At 51.6% G+C, this 14,842-nt stretch overlaps 2 protein-coding genes across 7 annotated transcripts in view; both read right to left on the reverse strand.

The window, feature by feature from the left end:
- Nucleotides 1-1,530: 1,530 nt before the first annotated feature.
- On the reverse strand, nt 1,531-11,165 carry CCDC97 (coiled-coil domain containing 97). The gene is made up of 5 exons (XM_006214989.4): nt 10,970-11,165; nt 5,959-6,417; nt 3,994-4,263; nt 3,413-3,542; nt 1,531-1,913 (listed from the first exon to the last, which is right to left on the reverse strand). Exons 1-5 carry the CDS (start codon nt 11,013-11,015, stop codon nt 1,793-1,795), a joined length of 1,026 nt encoding a protein of 341 aa, XP_006215051.1. The 5' UTR covers nt 11,016-11,165; the 3' UTR covers nt 1,531-1,792.
- A 2,054-nt stretch (nt 11,166-13,219) lies between these two features.
- Nucleotides 13,220-14,842, reverse strand: part of HNRNPUL1 (heterogeneous nuclear ribonucleoprotein U like 1) — a 33,245-nt gene continuing 31,622 nt past the window's right edge. For all 6 annotated transcript variants that reach the window (XM_015248525.3, XM_006214990.4, XM_015248524.3 and 3 more), the window contains exon 15: nt 13,220-14,518. In XM_015248525.3, the coding sequence (XP_015104011.2) occupies nt 14,402-14,518 (117 nt within the window). In that variant the 3' untranslated portion in view covers nt 13,220-14,401. The remainder of the gene's footprint in view (nt 14,519-14,842) is intronic.

The following is a 14,842-nucleotide window of genomic DNA, read 5'->3' on the forward strand; positions in this document are numbered from 1 at the left end:
CCTCCACAGCTAACTCTTCTTCAGTCTTCCCATCTGAGGAAGTCTGTGTGTCGGTCTGCTCTGCGTGGCCCTGATAGTGGACAGGCAGGCCAGCGAGTGGTGTCTAGGACTTGTGTGATTCTACACCTGGGTTTCCACCTCTGATGGCCACATGGCATTGAGTACATTAACACCTTCTTTCCTGGCCTCTTGCGCCCCACCTATGGAACAGAGCCGAGGCCCTGGTTCTCGGGGTTGTCTGGAGGATTCAGTGCAGCACCAGGCACTTTGCTGGGGCCTGGCACAGGACAGAACTGCTCAGTAACCGGAAGTTTCCTTATTTAATAGTCTCTCTGTCTGAATGTCCCTCGGCCTTTGTCCAGCTCTCACTTTTCATGTCTGGCTCTAATTCTGGTTGACCCAGAGGGCACAGCCAAGGCCTGGGGGTCAAGAGCTGTGGCCCCAGGAAGCCTTGGGGTCTCCCCTTCATTCTGGGCCACATGCTGGATGAGGCAGTTTAGAGGGTTCCTCCTGCTTGGCCATGGCAGGATGCCACCATTCTAGCTCACAGAGTGAGGGGTCCCCAGGTCCTCCCTCCCCCAGCAGCTGGCCCCTTCTCTGTGTATGTCTACTGGGGGAGCATGAGCTGGGTGTGGGGGCATGGGAAGGCAGGACGCCTGGGTTCCCACAGGCCAGTGGCTGAGTCACCAGGCGGCCATCTGGCTCCCATTAGCCTGGGGCGGCAGGGGGCTCCGTGGGGCGGGCTCTGTGGCCGGCTCGGGGCAGGGACGCTGGGGCAGGCTGTAAGTGTGTGTGTGTGTGTGTGTGTGTGGGATGACTCAGGACCCATGATAACAGCCTGTGCGTATTTGGGGAGTGTAAACAGGAGAGGGAGAGGGAGGTGAAGGAAGTGAAGGAAGGGAAAATTGTGGCTGAGCAGAAGGGGGCCGGGGGGCTGGGATGGGAGAGTCCCCTCTCCCTGTACCACCTCCTCCCCCTACACTCAAACTAGTAGGTCCATGATCCCCAGGGTTGCCCCTGCCCACATCTCCCAAACCTGGGTCCTCAGGGAGAGGTGAGAGCTGGTGGCCACCCTCAGGGTCTCCCCACTGCCCACAGTGAGGCTGGATTGCTCAGCAGTAATCCCACAGCTGCCCAGATGGGGGGCAGCCAGGGCCTGTGGGGAACACTGAAACCCAGAGATAAAGGCTGCAAGGCAGAGAGAGGGACAGACGCAGCACAGAGGCTGAGCCTGTGAGGTTGAAGGAGAGGTGGAATGTAACACAGGCAAGGAGGCCCGAGCATGAGGCTGAGATTCAAGAACAGAGGTGGAGGAAAACAGGCGGGGACCAGGAGGGAGAAGCAGGGCCCACTCTAGGGCCCTGGGTCAGCCTCGACCGAGCTGGGCACTCGTGTCAACCTGGCCAGCTCCAGTTCCATGGGCCCCACTGGCCTTGGTCAAGGGGAGGATGTTCATCCTGGGCCCTGCCATGAGGATGGAGGCCAAGGCGCAGAGAGAGGGGGAGAAAGAGACAGGCAGAGAAGAAAAAGAGGGAGGTACAGAGAGAGGGACAGAGACACAGAAAGGAGGGGGAGAAAGAGACCGAGAGATAATAGGAGAAGGAGACTCAGGGTTCGAGGGAGAAGGTAGGGAGCTAGCTCCAGGCACAGTGGGGAAGGGGGCTGCTGAGATGGGACCAGACTCAGCGAGGCTGGTGGTGTGGGGTGACTGCCCTGCTGTCCCCTAGAGAAAGTCACTGAGCTGGCCTGTAATCAGTGGCCTTGCTGTGGTGGGGGGCGGGGCTGGCGGCCATCAGTCCCCGTCCAGCTCTGGGCTGGGCGCATCCTCAGGCTCCTCCTCGTCGAAGTACCTCTCCTCCTCATCCCGGGCCACGATGTCCAGGTTGTCAAAGTCGGGGTTGTCATCCACAGTGCTGCAGGGGGAGGGGGCTGTCAGGGGCTGGCTCGGCCTGTACCCCAGCCTCCCCACTTCTAACCCTTGGGAGGAGCTAGGGCCTGGGGCCCCCCGAAGAGAAAGGCCATATGCTGGCAGCCTGGCAGTCAGAGCTAACTTGCAGCTGAGTTACGTTGGGTCTCTCAGGACTTCAAACAGAAGGCAACATTTTCCAAAGTAGAGATTTTACATGGAAATATCTAGTTTCTCTTGAGAAGCTGGAAGATGTGGTGACACGTGGGCCCACATTCCCGAGGCAGTTGTTCTCAACCGGGAAGATTCTGCCCCCAGAGGACATTTGGTGATAAGCGGAGATACTGTGGCTGTTACAACTGCGGGGGCTAGTACTGGCATCCAGTGGGTGAAGGCCAGGGATGCTGCTCAACACCTCACCGCACACATGACTGTCCCCACACACAGGACTGTCCCCACACACAGGACTGTCCAGCCCCAAGGGTTCACAGCCCTAAGCTGAGAAACCCTGACCTCAGGGAATGAGGGTTCCCAAATCATGAGGATCCCCGACTTGGCCCAACCCCTCCCAGGCCTCCTCACACCCTCTTTGGCGCTGAATGCAGCCCAGCAGCAGCCCCGAAGAGAGGGGACAGGCTTCGGTCCACACTACTCCCCATTCCTCACACCAGGCCCTACTTCCTTGTGGGCGCCTGGCTCCACAAGGGCAGTGGTGCCCTCCCTGAGGGCCCCCACGGCCCAGACACTCTGCTCGCTGCTCGTGTGGAGCACGGAGATGTTCCACCCCAGCTAGAAGTGATCAGCCAGGCTCACTTCTGGAGCCGGGGGATCCCAGAGAGGCCCAAGCGATGCTCTGGTACCAGGTGCTGCCCCTGGCAGTGGCAATCATGACCCCCATTCTACTGACAAGGCCCCGAGGGTCTGCCTGTCCGTCTGTCATGGGGGTTTGAAACCAGGGCCCTCTGCTGCCACATCTGGTGTTCTGGACCACAAGGCAAGGCTGCCTCAGTGGACAAAACCATTATCTTTGACTCTGGCACTTCACTAGCCTGCATTCTTTTCCCTGATAGCAAAATTCTTTTGCAAAGCAGGTGGCCCAGGTGTCTCACCCCTGGGGATCTACTGGAGACATGAACAGCCAGCACTGCAGGGGCCCCCACCACAGGCCCCTCCACGCCAGGCAGCGACCCTGCCAGGGATTAGTTCCTGCCGCATGAGGGGGTCCAGGGTCCTGGGGGACACTTAGGGAGGGAGCTTGGGGTAGTGGCATCCTACCAGGCCACCACCACCTTCCCAAATGGGATGTTTCAATGTTTCATGAATATAGAGTTGAATGTCAGCCCTGCTCATTCCCCTCCTTCAGATGAGGGGACTGAGACTCAGAGATGGACAAAGCTACTACAAGGTCACCCACGGATCTCTGGTTGATCTGAAACCCCTAGGCTGTGTGACTGCACAGCCGATGTCCTGTGGGGTGCTGGGCGGGGGGTGAGGGCACGGGAGCACCTGTAGTCAAAGTCCCCATCCTTGCCGTCCAGGAAGCGCTGGTGCATCCGGCTGGTGAACTCTTCCCGCAGGATCAGTCTCTCTTCCGAGTCGGGGACCCAGGCCTCCGAGTCTTTGCCGGGCCTCTGGTCTGCAGGGAGACACCCACGGTGGGAGTGTATGAGGAGGGCATTGAACACACACCCACAGAGAGCTGCCCCCTTGGTACTGGGTGGCACTGGGAACACAGCAGTGACCAAGATGGCCCCATCTCTGCCTTCCCAGAGCACACACCAAACACAGGACACTACAGTGCTCCGGAGGCTGTAGAACATGACCTGACACCTGAAGGCTGGTGACAGGAAGGCATTCCTGGCGGAGGGAATGGCATGAGCAACGCCTGGAGGTGAGGGATAGCTTGGTGCTTTTGAGGAGTTGGGACAGGGAAGCTGGAGAGGATGGACAGGGCCAGGGTAGCTGGGGTAGCAGGGGAGGGACTCGATGTCTGCTCTTGCAAGTGGGCCCAGCCTGGTGCCATGGAGACACACAGGCCCAGGGCTGGGGTGTCCTGACACTGGGGCCTCTAGGCTGCTGGCCCTCACCTTCCTCATCGCTGTCCTCCTCCTCTTCCTCCTCCTCCAAGCAGGCTTCCTCCTCCTCCTGCTGCTGGAGCAGTCGCTGCTGCAGCTCCCGCTCCTGGTAGGACTGGAGCAGCAGGTCGGAGAGCGGGCAGGCGGGCGTGCCGGGCTTGGGCGGCTGGTGGGCCGGGGCGCGAGCACTGAGCTCCTCCTGGGTCAGGTACTGCCCGATGTACTGCTCGTAGAGCAGCGGGGCCCGGAACCGCATCTGCTCATCGCTGAAGTACTCACCCCCTGCACGGAGGAGACGGGGTGGGCGCGGGGTCAGGGGTCTAAAGGTGAGGTGAGGGGCTGGTGGAGGGAGGAGTGAGTGTTCCTGAGCAGACCTGTGTCCACACATGCGTGTGACCACGCTTACTGGAAGCTTGAACACAAGTGAGTGTCAGTGTGCACATTCAGCAATGTTAGAAAACATGCACAGATGCCTGTGGTCATGTGACCATGAGCAGTCATGCACGTGTCTGAGCACATGTGTGTGACTAGGCCTGTATCTACGAGTGGACTTGTGTCTAAGCAAGTGTGGGTGCAGTGAGGCCGGTGTACACCCTGGCCTGAGGCACTGGTGGTCTCCGGCCTGTGTACAATTGTGCCTAGGCAGCATTCACAAGCTCCTGCCCATCAGTGTGCGTGGCCACACGTACACACACATCCTCCTGTATATGCGTGTGTGTGAGCACACAGCCATGGGGAGCTGTGACTGGGAGCCCGTGTGCAGGATGTCATGGGCAGGTGTCCTGCACACGGGCAGGAGCCAGTATGTAGACTGTATGTGCCCGTCTGTTGGTGCACACGCCTGGACACGCACTGCCGGGCATGTACGTGTACATCTGCTCCGAGTAGGCATGTGTGTGCATGGGATAGGGTGGCACGAAGGCATCTGCCCAGGTGAGGGTCCTCCAGAGCTCAGGTCACACCTCTCCCCAGCGTGCTCCTCTCTGAAGCCACCCCTCAGGTGAGACTGGCTTCCCCACCGCCCCAAACCCTGGTCCTTCGCACCTCCCCCAGCTGCCTCTTCCTGCAGGGGCAGCTCAGTCCCTCCCACCCACTGTCATTAGCCCCACCCTCAGAGCTGAGGAACCCGGGCCTCTGTGGTACCTGAGTCTGTGACCATCGACCATCCCCGTCCTGCCCTCTCTCTCACCCTCATTTGTTTCCAGTGTTTTCCATCAAACTTTTGCTTCTCTCCTTCCTTCTTCCTAACTCTCTCTCTGGGTCTCAGTTCCTCCCACCCCTCCTCTGCCCACCCTCCTTGCCCCCTACCATGCCCCAGTCTGTTTCTGCCACCTAACCCCACTTCCTTCATTCATCTCCCACTCCCCTGCCCCCATCTTCATCTCTGACCGACATCTGCCGCCGTGTCCCACTCTTTCCAGATCCCTCTCTCCACAGCTGCGCCTTCTCCCTAACCAGAACCTTAACCCACTCTCCTACATTTGCTGTCGTCTTTTTGTCTTTAGTTCTGGCATCTTTGATCACAAAGCTGCTTATAAGTACAACACGCTGTAAGAAACATCACCGATGTTTTCCTTCATGCTTTCCACGTGGGTGTCCTGTTCAAGAGAACTCTGTCTCCCCAGGGTCATGAACATAGTCCCCCAGGTTTCTGTCAGTGCCTCTGTGCATGGGGCAGGGAGGGATCTAGTTTTCCTGAGAGGTAACCAGTTATCACAGTGCTGGATACGGTGTCCTCCGCCCGCTAGTCTCAAACGGCACTTCTGTCCTCTCCTAAATGCTAAGCCTTCTCACTGTTGGTCCCATTCTCTTCCCCTGGGTCCCTGCTTGTCTCTCCCTAGCTTACCTCACATTTCTATCTGTCTCTCCCTGTGTCCCTGTCTGTCCTAGGATTTCCATCTGTGCTTCTGCTCTGCATTCTCCTCTCCCACTTCCTCTGCCAGTCTCCCTTGCCACCCGGCCCGGTCGCCCCTGCACCTTGGATGAGTTCCCGCAGGGCGGCGTAGCGCCGGTTACGCAGGCGGGTGCGCAGGGCGCGAGGTCGGGCAGTGCCTTGCCGGGCCACCTCGGCACAGTAGAAGTCCGCGCGGTGGTCACCACGCAAGTGCCCAAAGCAAGGCAGGTGCTCCTCGCGGAGGCCCGTGCGGAAGCGCTCCAGGAACACGAGCGGCTTCTCGTGGTACAGCTGGCCCAGGATGGCCACCTTCTCCCGCTCGGTCAGGTCGGGCTCGCCCTGCTGCTGGCTGCACACGGGCAGGCGGCTGGCAGCCACAGCGCGCAGCATGGCGCTCACCGCCGCGTTCTCGGCCTCCGGGGCGTCTTCACCATCCGGGGCCCTGGGTGCTCCCTCTACTGCTTCCACCTTGTCCTGGGGTCTGGATGCGACCGACGTCCAGCTCAGCTCCCCCCAGTGCCCAGGACTGGGCTCCTCACAGCCTGCCGTGAGAGGGAAGATCAGTCAGTCCAGGGATGGGAGCAGGGGAAGGAGTGGGTGGAAGGGACTGGGCGCTCCCTCCCTCCCTCACTGCACATTTATTGAGCACTTACTATATTCTGGACACCATTCTAGGCCCTGAAGACACCAGTTAGCAAGAAGTTGACAGTTTAGTGGGGGAACACAGACAATTAAAAACATAGTGAGTGAAAACATACAGTGTTAGGAAACGTATAGTGTTAAGTAGTTTCAAGAGCTGTGTAGGAAAATAAACAAGGAAGGAGGAGGGAATGGGGGTGAGACTACAATTTTAAATGAAACTTGCCAAAAAAGTGATTTTTTTTTTAAACTTACGTATAGTTGATTTATAATGTGTATGTTCCTGGTGCAGAGCAGAGATTCAGGTATACATATATACACATATTCTTTTCCATTATGATTTATTACAGGATATTAGAGATAGTCCCATGTGCTATACAGTTGGACCTCATTGTTTATTTTATATTTGGTAGTTTGTAACTCCTAATTTATTCCTCCCCCACCTTTTCCCCTTTGGTAACCATAAGCTTGTTTTCTATGTCTGAGTCTGTTTCTATTTTGTAAATAAGTTCATTTGTGTCATATTTTAGATTCCACATATAAGTGATATCACATGGTATTTGTCATTCTCTTTCTGACTTATTTCACTTAGTATGATAATCTCTAGGTCCATCCATGTTGCTGCATGGCAACATTTCATTCTTTTTTTTATGGCTGAGAGAGAGAGATAGACAGACAGACAGACAGATCCATCAATCACATCTTCTTTATCCAGTCATCTGTTTATAGACATTTAGGTTGCTTCCATGTCTTGGCTATTGTAAACAGTGTTGCTATGAACATTGGGGTGCATGAATCTTTTCAAATTACAGTTTTCTCTGGAATATACACACAGGAGTGGGATTGCTGGATCATATGGCAACTCTATTTTTAGTTTTTTAAAAAAAAAACTCCATACTGTTTTCCATAGTGGCTGCACCAATTTACATTCCCACCAGCAGTGTAGAAGGGTTGGTTCCCTTTTCTCCTCACCCTCTCCAGCATTTGCTATTTGTAGACTTTTTAATGATGGCCATTCTGACCAGTGTGCGGTGATACCTCATTGTAGTTTTGATTTCCATTTCTCTAATAGTTAGTGATGCTGAGCATCTTTTCATGTGCCTGTTGGCCATCTGCCTGTCTTATTTGGAGAAATGTCTACTTACGCTTTTTGCCCACTTTTTGATTGGGTTGTTTGTTTTTTTGTTACTGAGTTGTATGAGCTATTTGTATATTCTGGAAATTAAGCTCTTGCCAGTCACATGGCTAGCAAATATTTTCTCCCAGTCCTTAGGTTGTCTTTTCATTTTGTTTATGGTTTCCTTTGCTATGCAGAAGCTTAAAGTTTGATCAGGTTCCTTTTGTTTATTTTTGCTTTTGCTTCTATAGTCTTGGAAGACTGACCTAAGAAAACATTGGTATGATTTATGTCAGATTAATGTCATTGGTACGATTTATGCCTATGTTCTCCTCTAGGAGGTTTATGATACCATGTCTTATATTTAAGTCTTTAAGCCATTTTCAGTTTTCCTGTATGGTGTGAGGGTGTTCTAACTTCACTGATTTACATGTGGCTGTCCAGCTTTCCCAACACTACTTGCTGAAAGAGACGGTCTTTTCTCCATTGTATATTCTTGCCTCCTTTGTCAAAGATTAACTGACCATAGGTGTGTGGGTTTATTTCTGAGCTCTCTATTCAGTTTCATTGATCCATACATGTTTTAGTGCCAATACCACGCTGTTTTGATTACTGTAGCTTTGTAGTAGTGTCAAGTCTGGGAGGTTATGCCTCCAGCTTTGTTCTTTTTCTTCAAGATTGCTTTGGCAATTCTGGGTCTTTTACGGTTCCATATACATTTTAGGATTTTTTTTTCTAGCTCTGTGAAATCTGTCATGGGTAATTTGATAGGGATTGCATAAAATCTATAGATTGCTTTGGGTAGTATGGCTATTTTTTCTCTTATTTTTTTGCAGGGGGGATGGTAATTAAGTTTGTTTATTTATTTGGTTTTTCGATGGAGGTACTGGCGATTGAACCCAGGACCTCATGCATGCTAAGCATGCACTCTACCACTGAGCTATACCCTCCTCCCAGGTATGGCCATTTTAATAATATTAATTCTTCCAATCTAAGAGCACGGGATATCTTTCCATTTCTTTGAGTCATCTTCAATTTCCTTTATTGATGTTTTATAGTTCTCAGCATATAAGTCTTTCATCTCCTTGCTCAGGTTTATTCCTAAGTATTTTATTTTACTTTTTATGTGATTTTTAAAGAGATTACACAAAAGTGACATTTCAGTAGAGATCTGAAGTGGTGAGGGACTGAGCCATGAGACTTCTGGGGCAAACTGGAAGAGGGAAAAGCCAAAGCAATGGTCCTAAGACAGGAGCGTGTTGGTGTTTACTTGGTCCTTTACCACTTCATTCACTAATTCACTCAATTTTGCCTTTCCACTTGTTCATGAAATCATTAACATATTCATTAACTTGTTCACTCACTCATTCATTCATTCATTCATTATCTCCTACTCATTTACACATTCATTCAACCACTCTTCAGCAACTCTAAATCTATGTTGGGCCCTGAGCTGGGCAATGCTGAGGACCCACGGAGGGATCCAGTCCACTCCCAGGGCACACTCCGTCTGATAGGAGAAGACAGGCAAGGTCAAAGACAATACACGCAGTGGTGACAGGAAAGCAGAGTGCTGGGCAAACCTTGGTGAGATCTGCTTCTCAAAAGTGGTGGGAATGGGAGCAAGGCTGCAGCAAGCAGGAAATAAGTGAAGACAGGCAGGGGGTAGTGTGTGAGGGATGAGAAGAGAAGAGGGGCTAGGAAAGAGCCCTGCATAGATGGGGAGAAGACATGCTTGTGGAGGAGGCTGTGAGAGGCTAAAAGATGGCCCCCGAAAGATAGCCACATCTTAATTCCTGGAACCTGTGACTGTTACCTTATATGGTCCCCCCCCAAAATATATATATCTTTGCAGATGTGATTAAGTTATGGATCTTGACATAGGGAGATTATCTTGGATTATCCAGGTGGGCCCTAAATGCCATTGCAAGTGTCCTAAAAGAGGGAGCGTGAACATATGCAGAGAAGGCAAGGTGAAGACAGACAGGAGCAGAAACTGGGGTGAGGTGGCTACAAACCAAGAAATGCCAAGAGCCACAAGAAGCTGGAAGATGCGAGGAACAGGTTCTCCCTTAGTGCCTCTGAGGGAGCCCTCTGTGTCTCTGCTGACACCTTGATTTCAGTCCAGTAATACTGATTTCAGACTTCTGGACTCCAGAAATGTGAGAGAATAAATTTCTGTTGTTTCAAGCCACCCAGTTTGTGGTAATTTGTTACAGCAGCTCCAGCAAACTAATACTGGCTGAGAAGGAGCCTGAGAGATAGGAAGGAAATTAGAAATAGTAGTGTCACAGAAACCAAAGGAAAACTTTCGAGAAGGACAGGTGTCAATGGCACTGAATTCTCCAAGTAGTCTATGGGGGTCGTTTAACTTTGAAGAACACCAGTTGGTCCCACAGTCTAGTAAGTAAAAAAACAAATGGGGCAACTCGGCTTAACTACACGGGAGGTCACTGGGGACCCTAACAGGTACAGTTTCTGAAGGTAAAAGCCAGACTGCAGTGGGTGGGAGGTGAGGAAATACAAGGAAGTGTGGGTGACTCTTTGGAGAAGATAGATGGTATCTGGAAGGCAGTATGGGATCAAGGGATAGATTTTTTTTAGGTTAAAACTTTTTTTTAAATTATGGAAAATTTCAAACATGCAAGAAAGTAGAGAGTACAATGATGACCCCACCCCCAATATGCCCATCATCCAGCTTCAACAATTACTAATTCTTGGCCAGTGATATTTCAACCAACCTCCCAACTGCACCTCATCCCACATGGGATAGAATTTTAAGGTTAGCAAAACAAAAGCATTTTAGGCACTGATGGTGAGGCATCAGGAGAAATAAAGACATTGAAAATGCGATAGAGTTGGGGGAGCACAGAAATGGATTAAGGGCCCTGAGGCGGCAGATGGGACTCTGGCCTTTGGGGAAGGAGGAATTAGAATTAAATGTGGGAGCCGTTAGTCTGGGCTAAGTAGAGTTTGCATGGGACAGGAGGAGGATGCAAGGGAAGGGTCAGTTTGATATAAGGACGGAGGTAGCTTGAGAAGCAGGGTTTCCTGGAACAACGCTAGAGTTAGCCTGAGGGAAGGAGAGGTCTATGTTAGCCTGAGAGTTAGCTTGGTTAGGAATTGGATTAGCCTGGAACTTGGAAGAGGTTAATTTCGACGGAGGGAATGAGGTAAAGGAGGTCAGAACGAAACAAGAGGGGTTAATCGACAAAGTGGTGAAAGGCCTAGGGAGGGTGTTCCCTTTTAAAGAGTCCTCCTTCGCCTGCACGGGGAATCATTTCTCAGTGACACCGTAACCCCACCCTCCCGCTGCCTCCGCGTGGCCAGGACCTCACCTTCACCGGGCTCCCTCGCCTCTGCCGCGGTCGCCATGGCCTCCATTCTGATTCTCTACGACCTGTTAACCGCCACAGCAGGATCCTCACGCCAACCCTGGCCCCATGTCGTCAGCGGCCACTTCCGGCCAAGCGCATTCTCGGGGGTCCCCGGTGCCCCGCCGCGCCTGGAACCAAAGTTCCGGGACGAAGACGGACCTTCCTATGCGCATGCGTGCCTCTGTCCGGTCCCGCCCTTACACGACCAGGAAGGAAAAGGGTGTCAGGGTCAGATCGGCTCTAACGCCCGCCCCCAACCTGAACCACTAAGAAACTGCAATATCCGGAGGGATCTGAATCGTTGTTCAACCTGTGCACTGCTGTGATTCCAGAGGCCCCCGTGCTTACTTTGGGGATGAATGGTTTGAATGACCACCTTCAGGGCGTCTGAGGGCTTGTCTAGCTTGTACCCCATTCTATCCTCTTATTTCTTCAAAGAGTATTCACTAAGCCCTGCCTCTTGCTTTTGTCATCACACCCAGTCCCTGGTTAGCCTGATAGGTGGTGAGACCAGAGAGTGAATTTCCTACTTTGTGTTTCCAGGATCTAGAAAATCTGCTGATGTGGAGGGGAGACCCTGGTCCGGAGTTGCCCTAGGTGATGGGTAGGAACTCACATTCAAGTGTTACCAGTGACCACCCTGAATGGCTAGGGCTCTGATGGACCTACGGGGCTAAGGGAGCTGTCCACCTAATCCTGGAGGGTCAGGAAAGGCTCCTTTCTGGGAGGACACCCAAACTGAGACCTGAAGGATGAATGAGAATCAGGATAAGAGGAAGGGAGGTAGAGAAAGGGTCTCAGGTAGGAGGGTAGGCAGGCATGGATAGTTCTGTTTGTTGCAAGGACTTCAGTATGGTCAGGGAATAGGAAAGGAGTTCTCACTTGAAGGCCAAGATTGGGCTGCAGGGATTTGAGAATCTCACGAATCTATGCAAAATACTGTGAACACATGCATTTACAAGGCAGTTCATGGTATTTAGATTTTAAAAGGGATTTGTGACCCCCCCTCCTCAGAACAAACCACTTATCTGAAATTTGAAAGAGAAAATGCCAGTGAGGTCACCAGGGGCCAGGCATGTGGGCCTCATAAGCCATATTAAGTAGCTTGAGCTCCTTTATCCTGTGGGGAGTTGGTAGAGTAAGGCACTGGAGGTAAGGGATATCTGTGAGGAGGTTGATGCAGTAAAACAGACACTGGTGGCCAAGAGCCGAGGAATAAAGTAACTCCCCATGATGAAGGATCCGGAGAAAAGGTGGGGACTAACTACCCTTAGACATATTGCCAGGAAGGGCCAGCAGAGGGCACTGTTGCCCAGCACATGGATCTGCAGGGAAGGGGACTTGGTGACTACAAGATCTGAGGCCCTCCCTGAACAGGAAAGGCCACCCTAGCCTCCCTTTTATCCCATAGCTACCAACCTTGGCTCCATCTCATGTTCATATACCTCACATCTAACCTTAAAAAGTCAACCTCTTCCTCCCTTTTTGTAGCCTGTGTCCCCTTCACAAAGCTCTGTGATAGTTCCTGAGGGAAGAGATGAGGATGAACTGGCCATTCATGTGCTACAGCATTGGGGCGAGGAGCAGTGTGCCCAGAGGGGATGAAATGACTCAAGTTGCTGGAGGATAGGCTGTGGGGTGCTGAGAATATTTTACTCTAGCTTATTCCTATTTTAAGAAATTTCCCCTTCTCCAGGAAGCCCTCACCCTCACAGCTGACCCTGGTGTTGTCACCCTTCCATGACAGGTCCCTGTTACCTCTGGACTGGGAGCCCCATGAGGGCAGGGTCCAGGACCACCCTGGTCATGCTGTGTCCTCAGCACTGTCCAGAGTAAAGAACAGAGCAAGTACCTAACACTTATTGGCTGGATAAAGAAGCTCCTGGAATCCCCACTAGCCTGGATCCAGGAACACAAGACAGTAAACATCCTAAGTCCAGCACATATGCCAGGCCTAACATGGATGGGAAGTCACACCCACTGATGACCCCAAACAGTCTAACCCTAGTTTCCAAGCACTGGCTCGCTCTCTGCCTAGGGACCTGTTCCATCCTATCTACTCACAAATTCCGGTAGGGATTTGGGATTATGGGTAGAATGGAAAGGGCTGAGACCAGGAACCACTTTAAAAATGAACTAGTGGATTTAAAACTGAGGGCCCCAAGTTTAAGGGGGCATCCTCAGTACGAAGAACGGGGACAGGCACACAAATCCCACAATAAGTGTTTAATGAATGAGTAAATAATGTCCCCTTGAAAAGGCCCCCAACCCAATGAAAGGCCAACTGCAGTAACACTTAAGGGTTGAAACCTTGCTTTCTTCCTGCTAGGAGGTGCCATGTCATTTATTGAAAACAAACCAAAAACAAAACAAAACAGGGCAAACACATTTCTTAGTAAGTGCAGTTTGTTAAAATCCTGTTAAAACATATGGATCAAGGGGAAGTAAAAATAATCATAGGATCACTGTAGGAAAAACCTTTAAGTCTGGCACCTGGGAGACTCTGGAGAGGAGTCAGTGGGAGAAATTTCATGTTTTGAAGGGAAGGAGCCCCCCAACTCCCTTCTTCCCTCTCACCCACTTTATCCCACCAGAAACTACTAAGACGCCCAGAATAAAAGGTTTCAAGTTCAATAGTCACACTCTCTCCAAATACAAAAAGCAGGTACAATTCAACTCAACACAGAAGCTTGTGTGCAAAGTTACGGGAAACTGAGACATCGTATAAAAAGTTAGGTTAAAGATGATTCTGTGGTTTTGTTTGTGTTTTGTTTTGAGGGTGTGGCTCTTCGTCGGTCACCTGAACTCAGCAAAGAAATGGTTCCTGATGAAATATCAACAGCCGACCCACAGTAAAAAGACAAATTCTAAAAATTAAAAAAAAAGCATAATTACCAAAAAAAATCTGTCATTGCTTCCTCCCTCTGCATTTTGCTTTTTTAAACTTTTTTTTTAAGTTTTTGATTTTTTTTTTTTAATCCTGAAAAGTAGACAGTAAAACAGCTCCTGGAAGAATTTACAACCAACTGCATGAGGGTCTGGGAAGCTGAGGGGATGGAGCAGGACTGGAACAAGAGGACAGGAAGGGGGCCCTCCCCTTAGCCCTGTAGCCACACTGTAAGACCAAGGGAGGGGGTCTTTAGTCAAAAATGAGGAAGGGAGGAAGAGGAAGAGGACGGGGGTAGGGGGACAAACAGAAAATAAAAGGTCATTGTTGCCTGTTTGAATCCAGAGGAAAATGCCCGGCCCTGTGTGGGAGAAGAGCCCCTCAGAAGGGAGGCAGCCCTGGGAGGACCCGTCCCCCAGCACCACGGGACCCGGTGAGGGGGTGGGCGAGGGGGCCGAGGTGGGCGCTGGTGGAGGAAGCCGGCAGGGGCCTCCAGGACACACGGGCTACTGTGTGCTTGTGCCCCCTTGTGTGTTCCCGGAGTAGCTCCCATAGTCGTAGTTCCCGTAGTATGGCGGCCACTGGCCCTGGTTCTGATAGTACTGGTTCCACTGCTGGGCATACTGGGGAGAGAGAAACCAAGAGCACCAGGTTGTCACATCCATACCCACATTCAGCTCCTCCTCTGACCCTACTCTAGCCCAGAGCAGAGATGGGTACAATGATGACAGTCGGCAAATAGGTCTCCTAACAGAGAAATCAAGGCACCTTTGGAGGAAGGACAAGTGACTGACCTGATGTCACATGCGTGGGCAGTTAGTGACTGAAGCCCAGATCTCCTGGCTTGCCAACCTAGTGCCCTTTCAGGTATCGCTAGATAACATGTTCAAAATACTCAACAAGAGGTATGGTGATCTAGCATCAACCAATAAGAATGGACACTGGCC

The sequence above is a fragment of the Vicugna pacos genome, chromosome 9, assembly GCF_048564905.1.
Source record: "Vicugna pacos chromosome 9, VicPac4, whole genome shotgun sequence".
In the NCBI taxonomy this organism is placed as follows: Eukaryota; Metazoa; Chordata; class Mammalia; order Artiodactyla; family Camelidae; genus Vicugna; species Vicugna pacos.

Bases quoted from the DNA above. Each gene is read 5' to 3' on its own strand.
- CCDC97 (XM_006214989.4), bottom strand. From the start codon at position 11,015: ATGGAGGCCATGGCGACCGCGGCAGAGGCGAGGGAGCCCGGTGAAG. The intron at 4,264-5,958 runs GTGCAGGGGCGA...TCCTCCGTGCAG, and splicing joins CCTGCGGGAACTCATCCAAG to GGGGTGAGTACTTCAGCGAT. The intron at 3,543-3,993 runs GTGAGGGCCAGC...GTCTCCCTGCAG, and splicing joins GGAGGACAGCGATGAGGAAG to ACCAGAGGCCCGGCAAAGAC.